At 42.2% G+C, this 21,877-nt stretch overlaps 1 protein-coding gene and 1 pseudogene across 3 annotated transcripts in view; one reads left to right on the forward strand and one right to left on the reverse strand.

Moving 5' to 3' along the window:
* Window positions 1-92: 92 nt before the first annotated feature.
* The window catches only part of LOC117185872 (trehalase-like), an 84,331-nt gene continuing 62,546 nt past the window's right edge, over window positions 93-21,877 (reverse strand). The window contains exons 1-7 of one of the 3 annotated variants that reach the window (XM_033396955.1): window positions 11,879-12,172; window positions 9,980-10,163; window positions 8,968-9,900; window positions 1,725-2,069; window positions 1,514-1,658; window positions 544-624; window positions 93-468 (exon numbers count right to left, since the gene is read on the reverse strand). In XM_033396955.1, the coding sequence (XP_033252846.1) occupies window positions 545-624; window positions 1,514-1,658; window positions 1,725-2,069; window positions 8,968-9,900; window positions 9,980-10,163; window positions 11,879-12,024 (1,833 nt within the window). In that variant the 5' untranslated portion in view covers window positions 12,025-12,172 and the 3' untranslated portion in view covers window positions 93-468; window position 544. Of the gene's footprint in view, window positions 469-543; window positions 625-1,513; window positions 1,659-1,724; window positions 2,070-6,982; window positions 7,362-7,436; window positions 7,518-8,411; window positions 8,557-8,622; window positions 9,901-9,979; window positions 10,164-11,878; window positions 12,173-21,877 lie in introns of those variants that run through there. The other 2 variants (XM_033396954.1, XM_033396956.1) reach the window with 2 other exon arrangements.
* Window positions 4,411-6,642, forward strand: LOC117192300 (annotated as a pseudogene).

The following is a 21,877-nucleotide window of genomic DNA, read 5'->3' on the forward strand; positions in this document are numbered from 1 at the left end:
TACTTAAACCAACCTTTCCTGCAATAGATTTAGATAAAGATTATAGTAAATTCGAGTAGAATGGTGCCATGCAACAGATATACGAATAGTTATTTGTGTTGTGTTCTTGTTTATTCAAAGAATCCAAGCAAAAATTGCCAATTTGTTAACATTTTTTGTATTTTGTGTGTCTTCATTTGGTTTCAAGGAGCTAGGATTGGTTTTGGGTATACATATTCACTAAATATTTATAATTAATAACAATTTAGGGCATGCCCATATAAATTCCGTATGTACAAACAAATCTCACTTCTACTAACAAATAGTGACAAAATCTAATACTGCAATCTCCGCGCATTCCGACGACGGCACAGACGACAAAAACCACAATTACGGACAATATACACACACACAGTACGGGTACGGAGGAATCACATTTTCGTTGGGGAAGCAATTACGAGTTTGTTTTTGGCACATAGTAATATGTCTCTGAAAGTAGAATGGAAATTGGATTGCAATTAGCCTGTCAGTAGATAAAAAGTACGCTCACGCTTCAATACCCACCTCACCATAGAACACGACCTGCTATCAGAGCCACTATGGTTACAGCTGCCACGCCCACAACACTGAATAGGCGAGAGGTAGCTAAAGTGAAAGAGGGAAATACAATCCTTCGATTAGTCGTGGTATATAAAGCGAGTGTTAGATTTGTAGGCACAGGGGATACTGCTAGAGTCCGAATTTTGTTGTCTTGATTTTTAGTGAATTTCGATTAGCAGCTACCCTTGAAAGCCATTCATTCGCATGCAGGGATTTGAGTATGTGATTAGATAATACGAGCACTATGCGAGTATGTACAGAAAATTTACAGACAACTGAGAGGAACACATTTCCAAGACGGTATACAAATATAGAGTGTGCGTGGATTCTTCAGTTATAGTATGAGAGATTATCCTGGCAGTGGTGCCTCATCTGGTAGTGGTAGTGGTACTGGGATGCTCTGGGGTTAGACAAACATGCCTTCACATTCACCAAACACACATCAAACAACAATAAAGAGAAATGCAACCCAATTGTGGACACTTACGCTGAAATCTGGAACTTGAGGCGGCTTGGAGGACAATCTATAGTACATTCACTTTAATTTGATTTGAATTTTGACAAAAAACACGAATGCGTAGACGTGGACGAAGATGGCAAGTATATGGTTTAACAGACACTTTTTGGGCGATCGCATTCCTGCTTCCTGCTGTGTTGGTTGGTGCTTTGACTGTGTTGCTGTGTCGTTTGTCGATTACTCTTCTCGTTTGTTCGCGAAGTAGTAGGTATAGTTACAGAGATATAGCGGGATAGCGGGATAGATAGGTGTGTAGATAGAGAGCCTTTTCTTAGCCTAGAGATGAGCAACATTTATGGATGGATGCTTATACAAATATATCAATTTGATTTAAGGAGACGATTGGTGATTGATTTGATTTGATTGATGTGTGATGTATAGCATTTTGGGGATCTTCATTCTACTGCGGCTCTTCACCTGCTCCACCGCCGACATAGCCCTCCGAAAGTTCGCCTCCGTGCTTGCACAACCACTCAATGATCACGCTATTGGACCAGCCGAATCCTGTCTGAACTCCGTATTCACCGCCACCGCCATGGCCGCCAAACTCCTCAGCATTGTACTGCAGAAAACAAGAAGATGCTTAGGATCTCTGGAGTATCACGGAATATGCATGGAAATCACTTACCTTCTCGTACATGTGGAAGCTGTCGGTGTAGGCCTTGAAGTTGGACTTCACCCAGCGAAGGGCCCACTTCTTGGAGAGCTCCTTGGCCGCGGGTGTGTTCAGATTGGCCAGTCCCTCGACCACGATATACTGCATGGGCGCCCACACATTGGGGAAGTCCCACTGCTCGCCGGTGTGGTAGAGCGTGTTAGGCACTCCGCCCGGGAATGTGTCCAGTTTGTTCTTCTCAATATAGCTCAGCACCGAGGCCGAGATCTTCTCCGTATCGGAGATGTTGTACGCCTTCACAAACAGAGGCGCTAGATTGCTGGGCACGAAGTAGTCGCGTGGCTTCTCATTGATCATGTCGCTGGAAAAGCATATACAAGAAAACAAGATTATACCCTACAGATCTTATGCATACCAAAAAAACAAGTCTGCAGCGATGTGCATAAATGATGTCATCAATGTGGTAGCGGCAAAGAAAAAGAACAAGGAACACGTTACTCTTGTGGTTGTTGACCTCAACAATGCCTACAATTGTGTTAACCTGAAATTCTTAAAAATACTAATGGAAAATGAGTGTTTTCCTAAAACATACATTGACTGGATCATCAGTTTTATGTCTATGAGACTACTGAAAATAGGGGAAGCTGTTCAGGTAGTTCAGGGAGGAATCCCACAGGGCTCTTGTCTGTCGCCCCTCCTTTTTAATGTATACACAAAAAGACTACATCAGATCTGTGATAGAAATACTCATATGATGCAATTTGCAGATGACTTCGTTATAATCTCTCACAACAGAGAGTTTACTGTAGCGGTTGAAAACCTTAATAAAAAACTAAATGACTTTAACCTTCTATGTGGTGATCTCGGTTTTAGCTTCAATCCAAGCAAATCTGCAGCAATGAATGTAGGAAAAAGACAGGTCAGAGCGGTAAATATTACTGTTAGAAATGTGACTATACCAAATCGAAAAGATATCCGTTTCTTAGGCAGACTGATTAGCGCAAACATGTCAAATGTCAGTCATGTAAAAATGTAAAGAACAAACAAAAAAATGCAACAGGCTCCTCCAGCTTGCGACTACTATCAAATCAGGTCTAAAACCTAAAACAAGTACCAACATCTTCAAAGCTTTTATTAGAACAAAACAAGAATATGCTATCACAAGTTTTTCAGACATGGGATCTGGAGCAAGTTAAGATATAGAAATAGAGCAAGCTAAATCACTCAGAAGGTGTGTTGGGGTGCCACCTGACACAAGCAAACACGAAATTTTTGTCCTCGCTGGTGTAATGCCACCTGTTTTCAGGGCGAAATGGCTTACAGCCAAAGAACTGCTTAAAATTAAAAGGTTCAATCCAACAATGTTTGACGAGCTAATACGCTCAAAAGCGGATACGAGCTACACACGTACTTTAAGAGAATTTAATTCCATCTTTGTAAACACTCAAGAATGTGATAGTGTTAACACATGTAACAAAATCCATGTACTAGATACATTTTTAACTAAGGGTAAAGAAGAATACTCGAATGAAGAAATAAAAACTATATTTTATGAGATTCTGAACAAGTACAGAAAGGACGACTGGAACATTCTATCAACAGATGCCTCAGTTACAGAAAGTACATGTGGCATAGGAATAGTAGAATGGCCTAGTGGAAATATCCACAAGTACAAAATAGAAAACAGATTATCCTCAGTAGGTGCCGAACTCGTAGGCCTTAAAAAGGCCTGCGAACTATGTCTTAAATATAATTACAAAAAGGCTTTGATTTTAAGTGATGGATTAGGAGCTATTAATTTAATTAAAAATAAGAATACAGACTCGTACCTAGTGAATGATATTCACAACATAATTAACCAATCAGACATCCAGAAACTTGACATTCTATGGGTCCCTGGTCACAAGGGTGTGGCCATCAACGAAAAGACTAACATAGCAGCAAAGGCTGCTACAAGTGAGGGGTTTACAATAAATATAAAATACAGCTACAAGGAGGCTCAAAGAGAAATTAGGAACTTTTTAGTATACAAATGGGTTGAGGACTACAGGACGAAGTGTAGGACGAAGGGATCCAGCCTCATAGACATATTTCCAGACATACCCAGTAAACCCTGGCATTTTTCTCTTAAATGGAATGCTAAAAGCATCAAGACCATTAACAGACTTATGACGGGACACACATACGACAAAGTCTTCCTACACAGAATCAAAGCAATTGACTCAAATATCTGCGAAACGTGCAATGTAACTGAATATGCCGAACACCTGATCTTCGATTGCCAAAGATTTGCCGGGCTCAGAAGGAAATTCAAAATCTTTAAATATTATAACAATTTACATCAATTATTAATAAAAAAGAGTCGCTACATCTCAGAGAGCTGGCAATCATCATCAAAACTGCTTACTTAAACTTTTGACCCCTTTTTTCATCATCAAGTAATTTCAGTTTATTTTCTAAAACAGTTAAGTAATTTTCCTCTTTTTTTTTATATACCGACCTGTCAAACTCGCCAAACTACATCACCAGTATCTGATCAATGTGGCTACAGTGCTACGATCAAAATTCCGATCATCCTTGAGATGATTTAAAAACCAAAAAAAAAAAAAAAAAAAAAAAAATTAAAAAATGTTGGAAAATGAATCCCCGACAGACGGGGAGGTGAGGCAAATGGTGAGGCAGCCGACAAATTATGGTCGGCCCGGAAATAACCATGATAATCAATGAATCTTGTGTTTCAGGTGACGATGATGACGGCACAAATCAGCATACATCAATTGAACAGACTGAGATCCGTAAGATGCAGAACGAGTTCAATACGCAGCGGGCAAAGATGCGGGAGCTGTATATGCAGAAGGAGGCCGAACATGCCCAGAGCATGGCCGAGCGCAAGAAGCTGCAAGATGAGTTGGACGAGCTCAAGACGCACCTGATGGTGGCGGATCTAAAGTCCGAGAACGAGATGCAGCTGAAGGACATCAAGGCTCAGGAGGAGATATCGTCGCTGCAGCAGCTGGTGCAGGACACAATCGAAGAGTCTTCAACCTATAAAAGTGATCTGGAGCGCATTAAACTGGAGCTTAATAAATACCAACAGCAACAGCAGCAGCTCCAGCAGATACAAGTGCAGGTCCAACAGCCCCAGGCTGAGTCATCTGGTGGCTTGGCCCCGCAAATGCTGAATCAGGTTAAGAGGACGCTGGGGTCTGTGAGAAAACTGGGAAGCGATTCGCTAAACAGCAGCTTTCAGCAAGAGGACGACAGTCTTCGAGGGTCGAGCAACAAGGGAAACGGTAAACAATATGTAAGTCCGCCCAAACAGCAGCCAATATCTCTGATCCATGTCTCTTTTGCAGGCTTCAGAAGATGCGGAAATGCTGCATTCCATAGTCGAACAGCTGCAGGAGGAGATGAAGGCCTTGAAAGAGAAGTTGCGGGAGCAAGATGGCCAACTGCAGTCCAAGTCAAGCGCAAAGGCGGCCGCCTTCACCGATATGTCTGCCATACACAAGTCGACATCCATGGATGTGGCAGAGTCAAGCTGCGAGGCCTGTAGTGTGGCACAGAAGACAGCTGAGGACCTAGCTGCAAACATTAAAAAGCAGCAAAAGCAGGTGGATCTGCTACAGAAACAGCTTGTGGAGGCCCGTGAGACGTTGGGTAGAGAGGCAGCGCTTCGCAAAGATCTGGAGGATCAGTGGCAGGAGAAACGCGAGGCACACAAGAGTGAAGTACAAAACCTGCGCGAGAAATCCACGGCCAACGAGCAGCAGCTGCTGGACATGCAACAAAAGTTTCTCGACAACAAGGATGCGGTGATGAGGCAGCTGCAGCACATCACCGACGATCGGGAGCGTGTCAACAAGCAACTGGAGACCCTGCAGGCCGACAACGACTTTCTATCCGGTCGCTACCTAGCCACGTCCGAAGAGATCGAGAACCAGTACATAAATCTGCCCAACACGGTCGTCGAACTTCAGGAGCTCATGCTGCGCCAGCAGAGCGAGCTGATTCAGGCCCGCGTCAGCAGCGAATATGAGAAGCAGAGATGTGTCAGCACTTTAGACGAGATTCAAATCCTACGCGCCCAGCTGAAGGAGAGCAACAACGAGCGACGGACCTACAAGCAGCAAACGCAATTAGATATCAAGTCCCTGCAGTAAGTTTTTTCGGCACACTCAAGTTCGCTGCAAGTGGTTCATACATATACGAAATCACATTCGCAGGGATCGTCTGACAGAACACTTGCTGACGGTGCAATCGTACGAGACGACCAAAACACAATTGGAGCGCAAAGAGGCTGAGCTTAACAAGCAATTGTCCGAGAGTCGGGTGGATATCATTGAGCTGCAGGAAGCCAATGTAAGTAAAGAGCTTTCCTATCCACACAAATACCTCAATCCCATTTCTCCTCATTTACAGGAAAAACAAAACAAAACCAATGCGGACTACAAAGCAAAGATAAAGACTCTGCAGGAGGAGCTGTCTACCATGGAGACGGTGCAAAAAGATTTTGTGAAATTATCTCAAACCCTTCAAGTGAGTTTCCATATAAAAACACGTTTATTGACTTAAAAAATATAATTTTCAATAGATTTCGTTGGAGGAGCTGCGGCATGCCGATACGGAGGTGCGCTGGCAGGACGACGAAGATGTGAACAACTGCCCCACGTGCCACGCAGGCTTTACGGTGATGGTGCGGAAGATCCACTGCCGGCATTGTCTGTCTGTGATATCTGTCACACATTGCTCACGCCAAACACCGCTCCCTACTTCAGTCAGGGACAGCCGCCGCAGCAGCATCACAACCAGAATCAGAACCAGAGCCAGGGCCAGCAGCAGCAGTCCAACTAGGCGAGCAGGGGAGGGCAGGGTTCAAAGCCTATATTTGTTGTGTATTATTTACGATTGTGTGAACTACTTTAGTTTTTTTGATTACTATTTAGTTGGTATATACTTCTGGACCTTATTGCTCTTTGTTTGTGCTCCGATATTATGTTACCATTACGATTACGATTACGATTCTAGGTGCAACCTTTCCAAGTCATATCCGCTTTCTGTTTGTTCGCCGATGCCAGATAGATGTAATCCTTTGTGCTCCACATAAGCTTTTCATTATTGAATTGAATTTAACTCAAAGCAAATATACAAATTAAAAACAAAATACGTTTGCTCCTCGATTACTTAAACCAACCTTTCCTGCAATAGATTTAGATAAAGATTATAGTAAATTCGAGTAGAATGGTGCCATGCAACAGATATACGAATAGTTATTTGTGTTGTGTTCTTGTTTATTCAAAGAATCCAAGCAAAAATTGCCAATTTGTTAACATTTTTTGTATTTTGTGTGTCTTCATTTGGTTTCAAGGAGCTAGGATTGGTTTTGGGTATACATATTCACTAAATATTTATAATTAATAACAATTTAGGGCATGCCCATATAAATTCCGTATGTACAAACAAATCTCACTTCTACTAACAAATAGTGACAAAATCTAATACTGCAATCTCCGCGCATTCCGACGACGGCACAGACGACAAAAACCACAATTACGGACAATATACACACACACAGTACGGGTACGGAGGAATCACATTTTCGTTGGGGAAGCAATTACGAGTTTGTTTTTGGCACATAGTAATATGTCTCTGAAAGTAGAATGGAAATTGGATTGCAATTAGCCTGTCAGTAGATAAAAAGTACGCTCACGCTTCAATACCCACCTCACCATAGAACACGACCTGCTATCAGAGCCACTATGGTTACAGCTGCCACGCCCACAACACTGAATAGGCGAGAGGTAGCTAAAGTGAAAGAGGTAAATACAAACCTTCGATTAGTCGTGGTATATAAAGCGAGTGTTAGATTTGTAGGCACAGGGGATACTGCTAGAGTCCGAATTTTGTTGTCTTGATTTTTAGTGAATTTCGATTAGCAGCTACCCTTGAAAGCCATTCATTCGCATGCAGGGATTTGAGTATGTGATTAGATAATACGAGCACTATGCGAGTATGTACAGAAAATTTACAGACAACTGAGAGGAACACATTTCCAAGACGGTATACAAATATAGAGTGTGCGTGGATTCTTCAGTTATAGTATGAGAGATTATCCTGGCAGTGGTGCCTCATCTGGTAGTGGTAGTGGTAGTGGTACTGGGATGCTCTGGGGTTAGACAAACATGCCTTCACATTCACCAAACACACATCAAACAACAATAAAGAGAAATGCAACCCAATTGTGGACACTTACGCTGAAATCTGGAACTTGAGGCGGCTTGGAGGACAATCTATAGTACATTCACTTTAATTTGATTTGAATTTTGACAAAAAACACGAATGCGTAGACGTGGACGAAGATGGCAAGTATATGGTTTAACAGACACTTTTTGGGCGATCGCATTCCTGCTTCCTGCTGTGTTGGTTGGTGCTTTGACTGTGTTGCTGTGTCGTTTGTCGATTACTCTTCTCGTTTGTTCGCGAAGTAGTAGGTATAGTTACAGAGATATAGCGGGATAGCGGGATAGATAGGTGTGTAGATAGAGAGCCTTTTCTTAGCCTAGAGATGAGCAACATATAGGATGGATGCTTATACAAATATATCAATTTGATTTAAGGAGACGATTGGTGATTGATTTGATTTGATTGATGTGTGATGTATAGCATTTTGGGGATCTTCATTCTACTGCGGCTCTTCACCTGCTCCACCGCCGACATAGCCCTCCGAAAGTTCGGCTCCGTGCTTGCACAACCACTCAATGATCACGCTATTGGACCAGCCGAATCCTGTCTGAACTCCGTATTCACCGCCACCGCCATGGCCGCCAAACTCCTCAGCATTGTACTGCAGAAAACAAGAAGATGCTTAGGATCTCTGGAGTATCACGGAATATGCATGGAAATCACTTACCTTCTCGTACATGTGGAAGCTGTCGGTGTAGGCCTTGAAGTTGGACTTCACCCAGCGAAGGGCCCACTTCTTGGAGAGCTCCTTGGCCGCGGGTGTGTTCAGATTGGCCAGTCCCTCGACCACGATATACTGCATGGGCGCCCACACATTGGGGAAGTCCCACTGCTCGCCGGTGTGGTAGAGCGTGTTAGGCACTTCGCCCGGGAATGTGTCCAGATTGTTCTTCTCAATATAGCTCAGCACCGAGGCCGAGATCTTCTCCGTATCGGAGATGTTGTACGCCTTCACAAACAGAGGCGCTAGATTGCTGGGCACGAAGTAGTCGCGTGGCTTCTCATTGATCATGTCGTAGTCCAACCAGCAGCCTGCCTCCTCGTTCCACAGAACATCCTGGATGCCCTGCACGAGTGTCTGGGCCTTCTTCTCGTACTCGGTCATCTTGTCCACGTTGCCGGCCTTTGCGTGGAACTCGGCTATCAGCTTGGCGTTCCAGTAGAGGATTGCATTCAGGTCCACGGGTACAATGGAGCGTGTTCGCAGGTGGCTGAGATTACCGACATTGGTGCCATTCTCATTGATGAACCAACGGGAGCTGAAGTCCATGCCAGACTCGGCGGCGGACTTGAGCTCGCTGTAGTGATCCTCCTTGGCCTCGGGCGTGTCGAAGTTCTCTGCAGTCTCCACATCCTCGCGGTAGGACTCGGGCCGCGGACCGGTCGACGAGTCGCGGTAGACGGCCAGATTGTGACCCTTGACCTGGACCGAGTGATTGTTCACAAAGTACTCGAACTCGTGCTCAAGCACCTCCAGGGCGTTGATGGCGAACAGATCGTCCTTGGTGAAGTCCACGTACGACTTGACCATGCCGGTCAGCAGCGGGGGCTGGGAGCGGCCCCAGTAGTAGACTCGTCCGCCATTCGGAATGAAGCCGATCCTCTGCACAATGGACATGAAGTTCTCGATCATGCCACGGGCCGTGTCTTGCATCTCGCTGTGAAGCAGTCCGCGGATGATCCAGTACGAGTCCCAGTAATAGAATTCTATGAAGCGGCCTCCCGGAATGATCACTGGATTCGGCACTGGGATGATCGAGTAGTACTCGGGATTCTTCATCACATCTTCGTTCATCTTGCGTCCCAGATCCTTCCAGATATTGTTCAGCTCCTGGCCCCATTGCTTCAGGTCTGGATCGCTGATCAGATCAAGAAAAGCGGGATTCGCCTTCCAGTCTGTCGGTGTCCAAATTTCCAGCTCCGTGCCCTTCGGGCTGAAGTAATCCTGAAAAATACAATACAATCTTCACTGTGCCTGTGCCCGGCATCACTTGAGATTGGAGTGGTGTCCGTTCCCAACTTACATCCACAAACTTCTGCAGATCCTCGCGGCTGGGTGTCCGGTTCTTGGCCTCCATCAACAACTCAAAGTCCGCGAGGGTCTTGGCCGGCGTCTGCTTCAGTTTCATGTCCACAAATGTCTTTGAGTCCTCAAACAGCTTGGCCATTTGAATGGTATTCAAAAGGTCGCCATAGCAGTAGATTTCACTAGAAAAAGAGGCATTTATATTGTATGATTTGCGAGCTCTACAAATAAAGAACAGATGTGTTTTTATACCCGATACTCAAAATGAGTATTGGGGTATATTAGATTTGTGGTAAAAGTGGATGTGTGTAACGTCCAGAAGGAATCGTTTCCGACCCCATAAAGTATATATATTCTTGATCAGCATCAATAGCCGAGTCGATTAAGCCCTGTCTGTCTGTCCGTCTGTCCGTCCGTCCGTCCGTCCGTCCGTCCGTCCGTCCGTCCCCTTCAGCGCCTAGTGCTCAAAGACTATAAGATCTAGAGCAACGATGTTTTGGATCCAGACTTCTGTGATATGTCACTGCTACAAAAATATTTCAAAACTTCGCCCTGCCCACTTTCGCCCCCACAAAGGACGAAAATCTGTGGCATCCACATTTTTAAAGATACGATAAAACCAAAAACGCAGAATCGTAGAGGATTACTATATGTTCTAGAGTGTAAAATCTCAACCAGATCGTATAATTATTATAGCCAGAATCAAGAAAACAATTTCATTCTTTCTCGCTCTGTCTCTCTCTAACACACAGGTTTCATGGTCGGCTTTGCCAATTGCAAAATATGAGTTTAAGGATCTCAGAACCTATAAGAGCCAGAGCAACCAAATTTGGTATCCACACTCCTGTGATATCGGACCTTGACCGTTTCGTGTCCAAATTTCGCCACACCCCCTTCCGCCCCCGCAAAGGACGAAAATCTGGGGCATCCACAAATCTCAGAGACTATTAAGGCTAGAGTAACCAAATTTGGTATTCGCACTTCTGTTAGATCTCACTATAAAACGTATATCTCAGAATTTCGCCCCACCCTTTTCCGCCCCCACAAAGGACGAAAATCTGTTGCATCCACAATATTGCACATTCGAGAAAACTAAAAACGCAGAATCATAGATAATGACCATATCTATCAGATTGCTGAATCTGGATCAGATCAGATAATTTTTATAGCCAAAAGGAACAAATCAATTTCCACTGGCTACGCAGCGCCCGACGTCACGCTCAGACTGATTTTCTGTCTCTCTCGCACGCATTCCTTGTCGTGTCGTTTAATATTAGCGGCGTCTGCCGGAGGAGAGCCATACTGACTTAGTATCGGGTATAACTGTAGAGTTGCGGTCTCCGCAGCAACTCACAACGTTCCCCCTCGTGTCTTCTAGCAAATTGGCCCAGACCTTCGTAACAATAGCAATAGAATATATAGAATAGAATTTGGCTTAAATTCATATTAATTGAATGTACGATATATTTTAAATATAGACTTCCTTTATTGAGTTGTGTAGCTGTGTAGTAGCGGTAATGGCTACCATTAATTAGTGACGTCATTAATTAGTGCAAATAATTTACAAATTAAACTGCCACAAAAACAACTAGAGTCCATCCAGGTGGCTGTCGCTTTCTGGTTAAGTGAACAGTGAACTGTGGAACACCTGTCTAAAATATCATTGTCAAGATCGTATCGTGTGGTATATCTCTCTAGATCTGTTAATGCCCGAGCACGAGTCTGTGGCTAACACGACGTCACGTTTAAGTGTCTGTCTGTCCGTCTGGCTGTCTCGAGGGAAAGGAAACCACTCAAGCAATGGGAAAGATCATGTAATGTAATGTATTGTAATGCTTTGCATACGTTACTCGTAAGCAAAGATTAAAGATCACAGAGAGAGAGTCCGGAAACTTACCAACTTTCAAAATTATACGATTCCACATCCTTGGGAATGGCATTGGCATTGTCAATGCGATAGTCGATGAAGGATTTCGCCTGGGACAGAGCCCCAAGGTAACTGCATATCAGCAGGAGCAGCTGGATGGCCACTAACCTGGTCATATCGACACTACTCTTTTCAACTCTTTTCAACTCTTTTCACTTGGGTTCTCTAATTGTAGGATATTGTAGTGGGATCTAAATAATGTTGTATAAGTACAGAGTGCTGCAGTTCGCTGGCTGATATATTCAAGAGAACTTCACATCAGGGAATATAATATATGGTATATACATACATATATTGTATCCCTAAATTCGACCTGCCACACGCGAAGCACGAGCACAACCAGCGCCAGTCAGCGCAAGAATACTTCTAACTGTTTCCACCGTTTCTAATTTTATAAAAAACGAGGGGGAACGTTGTGAGTTGCTGCGGACACCGCGGCAGCCGCCGCTAATATTAAACGACACGACAAAGAGTGCGTGCGAGAGAGACAGAAAATCAGTCTGAGCGTGAGGTTGGGTAGCTGCGTAGCCACTGCAAATTGATTTCTTGCTTTTGGCTACAAAAATGATCTGATCTGATCCAGATTCAGCAATCTGATAGATATGGTCATTATCTATGATTCTGCGTTTTTAGTTTTCTCGAATCTGCAATATTGTGGATGCAACAGATTTTCGTCCTTTGTGGGGGCGGAAGGCGAAATTCTGAGATATACGTTTTATAGTGCGATCTAACAGGAGGGCGGATACCAAATTTGGTTACTCTAGCCTTAATAGTCTTTTGAGATTTGTGGATGCCCCAGATTTTCGTCCTTTGCGGGGGCGGAAGGGGGTGTGGCGAAATTTGGACACGAAACGGTCAAGGTCCGATATCACAGGAGTGTGGATACCAAATTTGGTTGCTATGGCTCTTATAGGTTCTGAGATCCTTGAACTCATATTTTGCAATTGGCAAAACAGACCATGAAACCTGTGTGTTAGAGAGAGACAGAGCGAGAAAGAATGAAATTGTTTTCTTGATTCTGGCTATAATAATTATACGATCTGGTTGAGATTTTACACTCTAGAACATATAGTCATCCTCTACGATTCTGCGTTTTTGGTTTTATCGTATCTTAAAAAATGTGGATGCCACAGATTTTCGTCCTTTGTGGGGGCGGAAGTGGGCGGGGCGAAGTTTTGAAATATTTTTGTAGCAGTGACATATCACAAAAGTCTGGATCCAAAACATCGTTGCTCTCGCTCTTATAGTCTTTGAGCACTAGGCGCTGAAGGGGACGGACAGACGGACAGACGGACGGACGGACAGACAGACAGGGCTCAATCGACTCGGCTATTGATGCTGATCAAGAATATATATACTTTATGGGGTCGGAAACGATTCCTTCTGGACTTTTACCACAAATCTAATATACCCCAATACTCATTTTGAGTATCGGGTATAAAAAGCGACGGCCTACAACGATCTACGACGACGACGGGGAATCGATCCACGAACGCCTCACGAACGATCGTTGGAGCAAGGTGGGAAACTGGAGGAACGGAACCACAGCTCGTGCCGTTTTGGGGGCGCGTTCAATCTATTTATCAAATCGTTAATGTGGCCCCAAGCCGAAGCCGAAGCAGAAGTAGAAGTAGAAACCGAAAGCGAGTACCGTATTCAAATCGAGTGTATCATTTAATGCAGACCTAACCTATCTGTGTATCTGTCAGATTCATTTGCTGTCGCCTGTTTGCTGCACCGATATTGTTTAATCTTTAGCTTTTCCTTCAATTAAAAGGGTTTTTGGCACACTCAAATATTTTGCATACGACAGATAGCTGACGAATGAATGATTGAATGAATATTCATGAGAGTAACGGCAGAGCCTCGAAATACATATCCATATCGATAAATACAATTCCTACAAAGTGGTGCCCTGCCCTGCCCGCATCAATTGATGGATTATGGAGCATAGAATAGAATAGAATGGAATATATATTTTGTATGGTTTAGTTTTAGGACGTTCCACTGTAGTGTAGAGGCTTTACAGATAAGGGACGTCTTCCTTTTCATTCTTTTTTTTTGGCACTTTTAGGCCTAGTTAAAATGCTAATTAAAACCCATTAAAGTCACTTCAATTGTTCCACTTTTAAAGATAAAGCTGCAGAGTTCTCAGCAGCGTTTATCAGGAATCCAGAACGAGCTATTAAAATGGAAATTTCTTGACAGATTTTCCATATAATTCAGAGCTACCTTGCCCCCGATATGAAGATACAATTAGGGGAATAACCCGCCGATTGTACTCCACTTTTGCTCCAGAATTTACTAATTCACTAATAATATCTTAGTATGCATATATGTATGTTCAGCTCTATAAATAGTATGGGATCGGGCGATCGGGCAACCGACACGACAAGTGTCTGGCCACACAAATATAGCAATGAAACGGAATTGCGACGTTTCGCTGGAACCTGATGACGTCTCTCTTTCTTTGTGGGTGGTTTGTGGTGGTGGCTGTACCATTAACAAGTCTTAATTGAACTGATTTGCTGAATAAGCAACAAAATCACATCTCGTTGGCTTAGGCAGCATTAAGATTATGATGGATCGCATTACGATGATATAAGAGGACCCCGGCCCCCCTTGCGGAGTCTATGGGCATCTCTGGGGGGCAAAAAACAAAAGGCAGGCAAATGGAAAACTAAAAGTTCCAGCAAACGGCACAATTGTGCTTTATGGGAGAGAGAAACAGATCCCCGAACAGAATCCATTGTTTCGCTACGGTTTTGTGACGACAGAGCACGGGCACAGGTGGCACTGTCATTTCATGATTCCATTAGCAGTGAAACCCATTCGAATCGCAGTTAGTTTGAGGGCAGATTGTAGTCACAGTAGCGTTACAGCCAATGAATCACAAGCAAAACGGAAGCAGATATGAAGCTACCAAACGTTGAAGAACAAACTAGTATTAGTTCTCAGTTCCGAACAGACTTGATCAATATTTGAACGGGTGTAATGGCCTTTTTTCAATCGATAACTGAGGCTCCGAACCGCACCTGCTGGATGACAAATAGAAACAAAACCCCAACTCTTCTACATACATATGTACGTGATGGGCGTTTACAAATATTGTTAAATTCCATTTTTTGAAAAGGGAGCTTCCGATTCCGCATAGCACAAAAAAGAATTTTGTTTAACGATTCCGGATTGGCATTCTATATAAATCATACGAAATGCAACAAGAGACTCGGACTCGTACTCGACTCCCACAGATAATTATCGTAAAACTATTATTTTTGAGGGGTTTTTCAAGTGCGTGCATAAAATAATGAGATATTTCTTGAATGGAATCGGGTTCGGATTCGGATTCCGTCACTCCCACCATTCATCTGGTTTTTTAATATCGTCATTATACATCTTTTACGATTGTCGTCATCGGGCTAGCAAGTGCTAAATAAATATGACGTTCTGTTCCCAAAAAGCCACCTGTTCCGATTGAGAAACGAGCTGCCAATTCTCGTTCAAGGACAATCATTAATCATTATGTGGGCCATGCCATTCACAATTGTATGTTTTATTTGCCTAATCATTATAATAACTACAATATACCTCAGTTCAGTTCAGTCTCGTTCATTCAATATGATTTGTTTAGGCGCACAAAAGACACGAAAACTGGAAAAGTATATAAGAAGCCCCCGTGCATCAGGTTGAATTAACTTGTTTTTGCCAGTATTTTTTGGTGCTCCCGAAACCTTCGAGAGGTCATTGATGTGCCGCCAAATCGCCAAGAATTTTACACAAGAAACGCCTTGAATGAGTCTTTTGCTGAGAACTGATTCTGTTGGGAACTCACAGTCCCAACAACTAAGTGTAGTGGCCTGGCCACTCAACTCGAGTGTTCCGAGTGGATGATAAGCCGATAGGCCTTTATCGTCTTAAACTCCGATTTGCGATTGTCCGAACGTCATTGACGAAAGATTGTCAAGGTAACTTTTAGATCTTGAATTCAATAATTTCCCAAAGGTGAAGTGGTGGAATTATTGGAATTTTCAGGGCAAGACCCTCACGCTCTTCAGGCTGATAGGAATTCCATTTCCACAATTGCCAATTACAGTTACTAACTCAAGTTCGGGGGCAACTGATAAACGATCAAGAAAAACTCCCTATCGATGGAGGAGTTGGGGAGGGGAATAAACGTGTTTCGGAAATCAGGAGGAGAGGCAGCAGCAGCAAGTACTCCGTACTCTTTCCAGTCTGTCTGGATTTGCGCGATACTTTTCGGTTCATAATGAGTCTACAAAGACTCTTCATTAACATACACTCGGATCGTTTAAGTCTCCGAAAAGGTGGGGATCATTGGATCATTGACATTTAGTACTAACAAAATACAACAAGAGTAGCCGTTTGGAAACGAGATCTAAGCAGTGTTGGTGGAAAACAGTCGTAGTATCAGCGAGCGAATAGGTGGAAAAACTATCAGCGAACTGTTGCAGGGGAAGAACAGAGCAGCAGCAACCACAACACAACAAATTGTATGGAAAATTATACGTTAATTGCTGCCACTGCTCCGCCTGAGAGTTTAACTCAATTACGAAATTCAATTTCAATTCAAAACGAGGGGGAACGTTGTGAGTTGCTGCGGACACCGCAACTCTACAGTTATACCCGATACTAAGTCAGTATGGCTCTCCTCCGACAGACGCCGCTAATATTAAACGACACGACAAAGAGTGCGTGCGAGAGAGACAGAAAATCAGTCTGAGCGTGACGTCGGGTGCTGCGTAGCCAGTGCAAATTGATTTGTTCCTTTTGGCTATAAAAATGATCTGATCTGATCCAGATTCAGCAATCTGATAGCTATGGTCATTATCTATGATTCTGCGTTTTTAGTTTTCTCGAATCTGCAATATTGTGGATGCAACAGATTTTCGTTTTTGGTGGGGGCGGAAGAGGGTGGGGCGAAATTTTGAGATATGCGTTTTATAGTTACATCTTAAAGGAGTGTGTGTACCAAATTTGGTTACTCTAGCCTTAATAGTCTTTGAGATTTGTGGATGCCTCAGATTTTCGTCCTTTGCGGGGGCGTAAGGGGGTGTGGCGAAATTTTGACACAAAATGGTCAAGGTCCGATATCACAGGAGTGTGGATACCAAATTTGGTTGCTCTGGCTCTTATAGGTTCTGAGATCCTTGAACTCATATTTTGCAATTGGCAAAACCGACCATGAAACCTGTGTGTTAGAGAGAGACAGAGCGAGAGAGAATGAAATTGTTTTCTTGATTCTGGCTATAATAATTATACGATCTGGTTCAGATTTTGCACTCTAGAAGATATAGTCATCTTCTACGATTCTGCGTTTTTAGTTTTCTCGTATCGTTGAAATTGTGGATGCCACACATTTTCGCCCTTTGTGGAGGCGGAAGTGGGCGGGGCGATGTTTTGAAATATTCTTGTAGCAGTGACATATCACAGAAGTCTGGATCCAAAACATCGTTGCTCTCGCTCTTATAGTCTTTGAGCAGTAGGCGCTGAAGGGGACGGACAGACGGACAGACGGACGGACGGACAGACGGACAGACAGGCTTGTTGTGACAGTTGCCCCTGGTTACACAGGACACAAACAACCGTGTGCGGCGAGGGGTCACGTTGTGTTTTCGGGAGTAGTCCCGGCCAAAAGCCTTTATTAATCCTTTGTGTATATTTAGCGACCGCTTAAAGCAGTTGAGTGCCACACATACGTACATACCCGTGAATCTTCATGTTGATTTACGAGTAAACCATCGCTTTCCAAGTGCAAATTGGCTCCACTCTGTGCGTTTTCCACTTTTTATTACACCTATAAATTTGGGGGCTTACTTTAGCTCTAGCATGCATTAAATATGCTTAATATTAAGTCGTGTGAATTATTAGAAGTGTGAAAGCAGTTTTGAAACAAGATCTGTATTCGTACACAGCCCGGTAATAGAGTTTTGTTATACCCGATACTCCAAATGAGTATAGGCGTATACTAGATTTATGGTGAAAATGGATGTGTGTAACGTCCTGAAGGAATCGTTTCCGACCACATAAAGTATATATATTCTTGGTCAGCATCAATAGCCGAGTCGATTGAGCCTTGTCTGTCTGTCCGTCCCTATGAGCGCCTTGTGCTTTTTGATTTTTATTGAATAAATTTTATTCTTGATTTTTATTGAATAATTATTATTCTTGATTTTTATTGAATAATTATTATTCTTGATTTTTATTGTATAATTATTATTATAATTATTATTGTTGAGTTTTATTGAATAATTATTATTTTAGATTCTTATTTTATGTATACATATATCTCCAGACTGCACAATCTGAACCAGATCGTATAATTATTATAGCCTGAATCAAGAATACAATTTCCTTCTCTCTCGCTGTCTCTCTCTAACACACAGGTTTCATGGTCGGCTTTGCCTATTGCAAGAAGTGAGTTCCTAGATCTCAGAGACTATAAGAGCTGGAGCAACCAAATTTGGTATCCACACTCCTGTTAGATCTCACTATAAAACGAATATTTCAAAATTTCGCCCCACCTCCACAAAGGACAAAAATCTGTGGCATCCACAATATTGAAGATTCGAGAAAACTAAATTCGCACAATCATAGAGAATGACTATTGTGGAGATAATGTTTTTTATCCCCAATCGGCCGACTAATTAATTTTTGAAGCAGAAGTTTACTCATCTACGGAATCCTGTCGAATGAATACTGGAATGTTATCTTTCATTGTTAAACGCAACCAGAGGCCTACTCTGTTCGGGGATTTGAAGGATAAGAAGATATCTTATGTAAGGTCCAACTATTCTCGACATACTTGATCTGAGTATGCACTTAAAACCGCATTCCTTTACATTAAATGTGTCAGAGAGCCAGGTGTTCAAAGAGCCAAACGAGGCCGGCTTCAACTTGTTTGCTATAAGATTTCATCCCTAAGAATATATCATACTATGGATGTACTAATTTCTTACAGAGTATTGACCTTCAGGAAATAAAATTGTTTATCTAAGTATTAAAAATTAACAGAACTATGGATACCAGGCAATCAAAAATGTTGATAGGTGGTTTATTCCATTCATTCTTCACTTTCAAACAATTTGCTTTTGGGCGCTCAAGTTTGGTGGGACTTAATCCACAATGTCGTTTTTCAGCTCAACAATGTCCCTACTCCCTTACGTTTCTTAGGAGTACTAAAGTAGAAACTTGGTCAATTGTCAAGAATTATGTGGGTAGAGCTAAAGTTTTAGATAGTCAGCATTATTCAAGGGAATATCTAAATTGAGCAATTGGAACAATTTTTCTCTTACGTTTTATTTGGTTTTTTTGTTTGATCTTTTTTGCTAAAACCTTTTTTTAGACAAGATAAAATAAAAGAAAGTATTTAAAATAAGCCAATAAAATAGAAAATTGATTCATTAATCGGATAAAACTATGTGGGCAGGGCTGAGGGTAATATTCTAGCTAGTAATCTTCAACGGAAGATCAAAAACTAGGAATATGTATTATAGAACTTTAATTCGTCAGTATATTTACGGCATATTTTGAAAATGAGACTCTATATGTTGGTATAGTTCTGAGGGTCAGACCGTATCTGATTTTCTTGCCACCACTTCTAGCTCACACACCTTTTATATTTTTCATAGTATTTTCTAGTATTTTTTAGTATATTTTGACCGACCGCCTGAAATGATAAAATAAACTCAATAAATACAATTTAACTAACAAAAATGGAGCACTTCCTTTTCATCAGCGCGCGAGACCGGTCGTGTTTTTTCTTAACAGTCTGAAAAGTGACTTTTTCCAAGCAACAAACGCTTAATTAAAAGTGACTTTAAAAATTGGATCATTGTTTATTTCATACAAATCTTCATCAATATATAAATTATTCCTCTTTTCATTTCTCAAAGGAGAGGTAAGTCTTTGGCAATCTGGTTAAACCAGCAAGTATGGCGGACGCCGGTCACTCGGTGTCTGCCAAATTTAAACCACCTGATCAGGGGGCAAAAAGCGGCAAAATTCATACCCAAAAAACAATAGCAAAAAACTTCAGTGCTTTGTGTTCAGGTGTGAAAGAGGACATATTCGACAGCTTGACTAACGAAAAGTACCCAGCAAAAAAGATGCGCAAGGAACAAAAAAGCGACAACACCAATACAGACATAAATAACAAAATGCTGATAGATGATGACAGTAACAAAATGGTGGAGGCTTCTGACGGTGTGACCGTTCACAATTCGCACACAAATGCCATAAATGGTTTTACTGGAAATACTGAAATGACTAAAACACTGAATAAAAATACTAATCCGATTATAAACCCATCAAATGTAGGTATCGAAAGAGAAACAGTGTTGTATAGTGAGTGCCACATCGGTGATGAGGCTGTACTAGTATCGACTAAGAACAGTACCATCTTCGAAAACAAAAACACCAAAAATGGCTTATTCTTTTTTGAAAAAATAAGACACCTTAAAATCAAAGGAATTAAAGAAATCGTAGCTCTTGCGCCTACACTATACAAGATTTATTTTAAGGTTTTCAGCGAAGCAAATGATTTAGTTTTAAATGAGGAGTTAAAAAAAAATGAATTTAGTGGTATACTCAAGACTTTGTGGAATCCTATGGAGTAATTAAAGGGGTGCCCCTCGGTTTTTCTGAGAATGAAATTATGGATAATATTACTTCTAACATAAAAATTAAGTCAATTGAAAGATTAGCAAGAAGGCAGAAAATTACAACCGATGACAACAACGAAACATTCAAGCTCATACCATTAGAAACAGTCAAAATTGGTTTTGAGGGTTCAGACATCCCAGAAAAGGTATCTCTTTTTGGGATATGTGTATGGGATCGGGCGATCGGGCAACCGACACGACACGTGTCTGGCCACACAAATATAGCAATGAAACGGAATTGCGACGTTTCGCTGGAACCTGATGACGTCTCTCTTTCTTTGTGGGTGGTTTGTGGTGGTGGCTGTACCATTAACAAGTCTTAATTGAACTGATTTGCTGAATAAGCAACAAAATCACATCTCGTTGGCTTAGGCAGCATTAAGATTATGATGGATCGCATTACGATGATATAAGAGGCCCCCGGCCCCCTTGCGGAGTCTATGGGCATCTCTGGGGGGCAAAAAACAAAAGGCAGGCAAATGGAAAACTAAAAGTTCCAGCAAACGGCACAATTGTGCTTTATGGGAGAGAGAAACAGATCCCCGAACAGAATCCATTGTTTCGCTACGGTTTTGTGACGACAGAGCACGGGCACAGGTGGCACTGGCATTTCATGATTCCATTAGCAGTGAAACCCATTCGAATCGCAGTTAGTTTGAGGGCAGATTGTAGTCACAGTAGCGTTACAGCCAATGAATCACAAGCAAAACGGAAGCAGATATGAAGCTACCAAACGTTGAAGAACAAACTAGTATTAGTTCTCAGTTCCGAACAGACTTGATCAATATTTGAACGGGTGTAATGGCCTTTTTTCAATCGATAACTAAGGCTCCGAACCGCACCTGCTGGATGACAAATAGAAACAAAACCCCAACTCTTCTACATACATATGTACGTGATGGGCGTTTACAAATATTGTTAAATTCCATTTTTTGAAAAGGGAGCTTCCGATTCCGCATAGCACAAAAAAGAATTTTGTTTAACGATTCCGGATTGGCATTCTATATAAATCATACGAAATGCAACAAGAGACTCGGACTCGTACTCGACTCCCACAGATAATTATCGTAAAACTATTATTTTTGAGGTGTTTTTCAAGTGCGTGCATAAAATAATGAGATATTTCTTGAATGGAATCGGGTTCGGATTCGGATTCCCTCACTCCCACCATTCATCTGGTTTTTTAATATCGTCATTATACATCTTTTACGATTGTCGTCATCGGGCTAGCAAGTGCTAAATGAAAATGACGTTCTGTTCCCAAAAAGCCACCTGTTCCGATTGAGAA

The sequence above is a fragment of the Drosophila miranda genome (assembly GCF_003369915.1).
Source record: "Drosophila miranda strain MSH22 chromosome Y unlocalized genomic scaffold, D.miranda_PacBio2.1 Contig_Y2_pilon, whole genome shotgun sequence".
Taxonomy (NCBI): domain Eukaryota; kingdom Metazoa; phylum Arthropoda; class Insecta; order Diptera; family Drosophilidae; genus Drosophila; species Drosophila miranda.